The sequence below is a fragment of the Thermobia domestica genome, chromosome 14, assembly GCF_964235325.1.
Source record: "Thermobia domestica chromosome 14, izTheDome1.hap1.1, whole genome shotgun sequence".
NCBI classification, from domain to species: domain Eukaryota; kingdom Metazoa; phylum Arthropoda; class Insecta; order Zygentoma; family Lepismatidae; genus Thermobia; species Thermobia domestica.
Window position 1 is genome coordinate 138,487,085 of NC_137467.1, and position 6,045 is coordinate 138,493,129.

The 6,045-nt window shown below is 39.2% G+C and overlaps 1 protein-coding gene across 1 annotated transcript; it reads left to right on the plus strand.

Annotated features, from left to right (window-relative positions):
• The first annotated feature begins 5,159 nt into the window (after positions 1-5,159).
• On the plus strand, positions 5,160-5,606 carry LOC145670025 (uncharacterized). The gene has a single exon (XM_081738370.1). It carries the CDS (start codon positions 5,160-5,162, stop codon positions 5,604-5,606), a length of 447 nt encoding a protein of 148 aa, XP_081594496.1.
• The last annotated feature ends 439 nt before the right edge of the window (positions 5,607-6,045 follow it).

The following is a 6,045-nucleotide window of genomic DNA, read 5'->3' on the forward strand; positions in this document are numbered from 1 at the left end:
GGAAGGAGTCACTGACGGGGCAAGTGACCATAAAAAAAAGAACCCACTAGTTCGCAAGCTGGGGAATGTGAATATACATAACAATTTTAAATATTTATATATTCTATCAACATTTTCTAGTTATTAATATCACTTACATTTGATATGTAATTTTTATTTCATTTATTATTTCAGAATATTTTTTTGGTAAAAAAATCGCATTCCCTAAACACAGTTCATTTTGGCACTTCCCTCAAATAATGTGAGGTTGTGTAAGCTTGCGTTACACAAAATTTTGGCGCCCTAAGCGTGAAGCTAACAAAAGTCCATCAGACATTGTTTTGGCCTAAGTTTTCGGGATTATGAATATCATTCCAAATCAATTCCAAGAGCATGAGAAATTATTCTAGTATGTTTTGATGGTTTGCGTTTACTCTAAATTGTTGTAGTGCATTTTCATGTTTTTTTTTATTGAAAAATGTTGTATTGTTTTGAATGTGTGCCTGTGTTCAGTGGAAATTGTTGCATTTCTGTCATGTGTCGAAGCTATTGAACTCAAGTAGAGTTTAAGGGGGGAGAGAAAAAGTTTTAGAAGTACGTGTTAGAAAAAGTTTTTTTTAGAGTATTAGAGTTTAGCTAGCTACCTAAGACCTGTTCGTATGGTAATAACTAGGTTACAGTTAAGGAAAATGGAGGGAAAAGTATCAAATCTAGACGACTCGCAGCATGTCAGTCCCGAGGGGGAAGAAGATTTAGAAAACACAACAAATGCGAAAAGTATGTCTAGCAATGATAGCATTGAGGGAAATAGTGAAAAGGAAACGGGAAATACAGAATCAGGATCGAAAGAATCGAATACCGCCAGCATGAACCAAATATTAGGCCTATTGCTTGAAATGAAAAATTCATTGGTAAAAGTAGAAGCTAAGATGGAAAGCTCTAATAAAGAATTGCAGAATCAGTTGCACACGACTAGTAGAGATTTAGAAAGTAAATTGCGTGACTCCAACAAAAATTTGGAAAATAAATTACAGGAATCCTTAGAGAGTACTACCCGACAATTACAGGATGAGCTTAGGAATTCATTGAATGACGTACATGAGAGATTAGAGTTATCCAATTGCGAGATAAAGACCTCATTGGAAAATTCGATTAAAGAAATTAGATCAGAAATTAATAGTAAGCTAGGCAATCTTGAAGAGCGGACAACCGATTTGCAGACCAGGCTAGAGCATACACGAATCGAATTTGATCTTCGAGTAGACCAGCTCACCACTGGTCAGGAAGGTTTACGCGATGAGCTCAGGTATGAAATTCAAACTGCCCAGGTAGCCGTATCTGAACGATTAGGGGAAAAGATCAATGACATGGAAGAAAGTGTGAATCATAGAATGAGAGATATTGCTTCAAATACGCAAGACTCGATAGATGCACTGTATAGTAATGTCGATAATACGATGTCGAAATTTCAGGAAACAATTCGTAGGGAAACGGAAGTTTTAATTTCAACGAAACTGGGACCAGGTACAAGCAGTTCCGTGTCACAACCTGTGACGTCAGCGACACCAAGAAATGAGTCAGTTCCGTCAAGCTCTGGAACTGTGCCTGAAAATGTATTTCCTTCACTTGTAACTCCGTCGCCAGAATCACCGGTCACACGGACTGACAGCAATCTAGCCCAATTTACATCAGTCATGTCCTCGTTTATGCACAGAGACTTAAGTTTACCTGTATACAAAGGCATGGAAGATGAAGCTCAAACTTACGGGTTTATGATTGATTTGGATAATTATTTTGAGTTAACAGGTGTAGCTCCAGAATTACGTTTGACTTTTATACCTAGGACTCTCAAGGGCTCTGCGTTGTGTTGGTTTAAGGTAATGCAGAACAAAATAACAACATATAAAGAGTTTATTACCCAATTCAAATCTACGTACTTGAATCATGAGAGGCTGGCAACACTGAGGGCAAATATACTTACCAGCCATTATGATCCAAAAGTCAACAAGCAGCAACCCTCTGATTACTTGTTGACTCTATTACAACAAAATTCTGTGCTGGATCCTCCAATGGATGAAGAAACTTTACTGAAGGTTCTTCCAAGACAATTACCTCAGTGGATGTTCCGTATAGTGGTGGCAGCTAAACCTAAAAGTATATCTGAGATGCTTGCTGTAGTAAATGAAATCCAAACAAGCTATCGAGAACGTGACAGCTACCAGTCAAAGAAGAACCTAAATATGATGCAAGTAACTCGTGAGAACCGAAATCAAAAACCACGTCGATATGAAAGAAATGATGGAAACAATCATGGACCCTACACTCGGAACAGCAATAGGAGACCAGAACGAAATGAAACACATACGCAAAATTCTGAGGCCAGTACCAGTAACCGTGGACGTACTGTAAGAAACCATAATATTAGTAGCAATCACAATGGACATTCCAACAGAAATTCTCAGCGCGGTTCGAGAGGAAATCAGCGTAGAAATAGGTTTAGGGGTCAAAATAATAGAGGAGACTATAGCGATGATGAACAGATTCAGTTACTCGAAACATATGACTCACAGGGTGAGTCTCAGACAGGTCAAGTGTATGGAAATAGCGGAAATTCCAGCAATAGCTCTTCCAACAACCAGTGAGGAAGAAGAGCACACGCTTGGGAACAGCAAGATACGGATGTACAGAGTATTTCAGAAAATGTCCAGCTGGCAAACTACTCATCCCAGGGTGTGCTAGAAAAAACAAATGAGGATGTCAATAGTTACGAAACGTCTATAAAAGTGGTAGAGTCCACGTTATATGAAAGTTGTATAAAATGTAATATGTGTGAACAAATAAAGAACAAGAGATATTTTGAATCATCATGTACCTCGGAACAAAATAATCGTCATTTAATATTAAGAAGTGGGAAGAGAGCCCCCTTGAATAAAGAAACTTTTGACCATGTTAATGGGATTTTCGACCAACTTCTAGATACAAGAGATGAACCAGTAGCAAGAAATAACATTATAACTTTGCCAGAAATTAACGTGTTAATCTTTGCTCACTCAGTTAATGCACTATTGGATTCTGGGTCTTCGATTTCAGCTATCAGTGAGAAGCTATGGGACACTGTGAGGAACTGTGTTCCACCACCTGCGTATTTAAAGACGAACAATATGAAAGTTACCTCAGCATTTGGTAAGAAAATTGCAGTAATAAAAGGACAAACGATGCTAGAAATCACTATTAATGGGAAAACATTTCAGACTGTAGGGATAATAGTAAGTGGTCTAAATAGAGATCTTATTATTGGCTCTCAATTTTTCGCAGAATCAAGTGCCATCTTGGATTATGGGAGGGGGATGCTAGTTTTGCAGCGACCCTATGAAGTCGAAGTTAGCTTCAAAGACGTGGAAATTGATAATCATGATCTTGTATTACGCAATATCGAAGAAGTTCTTGACGGTGGTAACATGCAAGATACAGGCCAATTTCATGATGATATGTATGCTTTAGAAAGACATACAGAAACTAAAAAGGTGGCCCTGTGTACGTTTGGGGACAGGTCAAGCGAAAGCACCCCAGTACAAAGGTTGGATGAAAGGAAATTCCCAACCGCCTCTGAGTTGGAGACTATTGTCTTGACACCGTCTGAGTGGCTTAGAGTCGAGACGAAGGCCACCGACGATGATATAATTAACCACGTTGATGCATATGAAGATTTGTCAAAATCTCAGAAGTCCAAGCCCTCCTCATAAAACATAAAGAGATATTTGACGAAAAGCCTGGATGTATAAAAGGTTATGAACACAAGATCGAATTAACTGAACCCACTCCTATAAAGTCGAAAATGTACCCGTTTCCAGTAAAATTCAAAAACCAGGTTAAGAATGAAATAAACCGGTGGTTAGCTTGAGGCATCATAAAAAAATGTCCCAGCTCCTTTAGTAGTCCGTTTGTATGTGTTCCTAAATCCAATGGTAAGGTAAGAGTATGTATCGATGGGAGGAAACTTGGAGAAATTATGCGGGGAGAAACAGACCAGCCTGTCCCTCCTCTCGATCTTTTACAGGAACTGAGTGATAAGTTCATGTTTAGCAAAATAGATCTTGTAGAATTTTTTGTTCAGGTCCGTGTCAGAGAACAAGATCAGAAATACCTGGGTTTCGTACATGAAGGTATTTCGTATTGCTTTGTTAAATTACCGTTTGGAACAAAGACTAGTTTATCTTCCTGTATAAGAGCAAGTGCTCGGTGACGAAGTCAAACTGTACTGCAATAGTTACGTGGATGACACCCTTATCGCTTCTAGAAGCTTCGAAGAACACCTGATGCACCTTGACAAAGTGTTAACTTTGTTAAGAAAGGGTGGAGTGACACTAAGGCTAAAGAAATGTGAGTTTGCACGCACTAAGATAAAAATACTGGGATATGAGTTATCACAGGAAGGGATTGGTAAGGATAAAAAGAAAATACAGAAAGTAATAGATTTTCGTGCACCTCGTAACGTTAAAGAATTGAGGAAATTGATTGGCTATCTTAGTTACTACCGATGTTTCAGTAACAAATACTCTGAAGTCCTATATCCACTTTTCCAATTATTAAAGAAAGGTGTCAAATACAAGTGGACAGGCAGCCACCAAACTGCACTTGACAAAATTAAGGAAATATTTGAAGAGGAAGTTGTTCTTAAGAAACCTATGCAAGACAGAGAGATGATTTTAGAGGTTGATGCATGTGATCGGGCTTGTTCAAGCCTGTTGTACTAAATCGATGACAATGGTGACACACGTGTCATAGGGATGTCATCCCGAGTGTTCTCTGGGCCACAGAAAAACTATACAATAACGGAGAAAGAATTTGCGGCACTAATTGAGGGTGTGTCAAAGTTCAAACAATACTTGATAGGCAGGCGTTTTCGGATACGATCTGATCATCATGCTCTCAAATTTATACTTCTATGCAGGCTCACGAACCAACGTATTACGCGTTGGGTTCTAGCTCTGGCAAATTTAGATTTCATATTTGAACACGTTTCTTCAAACGGCAACAAGGCTGATTTCCATTCATGATATCCGCCTAGTGAAAATCTCGATGTAGAGATTGACTCAAAACCTATCTTGAAAGAAACATTAATGGGAATACTGGAAGAGGTCCCATGTGAATTAAGAAATTTAATTTCGATTTTACCTGAAATGCAAACGTCTGATCCCTTCTATGGAAAACTGAAGAAGGCCGTTGAAGGTAAAGAAATATCCAGAAAAGTTAAAGGAAGAACGCACACATACGAAGTTTTGAATGGAAGGTTGTGTAAGCGAGATAATAATGGAGTGCGAATATGCATTCCTGAAGTGATGGTGAAACCTCTTCTAAACTTTTATCACGATGAACGTGGCCATCTTTCAGCGAGTAAGCTTGTACCACAACTGTCTGAATGCTATGTATGGCCAAAGATGAGGCAGAGTATAAGAAAATACTGTGGAACATGCCAGATATGTCAGCGGGCGAATCCCCCTGCATGCTATACAAGTGGCCCATTGAATCCACTAGTCCCAAATAAGAAAGGTGTTTTCCGCTGTGCCGATTTCTGTGGGCCTTTGGTGACAGGAATTGGAGGCGTGAAGTACATTTTAGTATTCTAAGATGCCTTTTCTAAATTAGTGGGACTGTACGCGTGCAAGCAAACAACTACAGAGACTGCCCTTGGGAAATTAAAAGAATTTTTGAAGCTGTGCCCGAATGCCGAATTCCTACTGACGGACAAAGGTTCACAGTTTACCTCGGAGAGGTGGAAGAGAGAAATGACGTCATTAGGCCTAAAACACTTAATGAGCACACCTTATTATCCACAGGGTGAGATGGCAGAAACAGCTCTGAAGAGTACAGTGCGCATGTTGCGAAAATACTGTTACAGCACTCAGAAGTCTTGGTCAAAATACTTGAATAAAGTAGAAAGATGTCTCAATTCCGCAAAACATCTGAGCACTCAACTATCTCCTTATGAGGTCCACTTGTGAGTTTCTTCGACCAGCGAAGTCGCCAAGTTATTTGAAGTTCCGGAGGTTGAAAGATCAACAAATG

Excerpts from the sequence above, each read along its gene's own strand:
- LOC145670025 (XM_081738370.1), top strand. The coding sequence starts at position 5,160 with ATGCAAACGTCTGATCCCTTCTATGGAAAACTGAAGAAGGCCGTTGAA.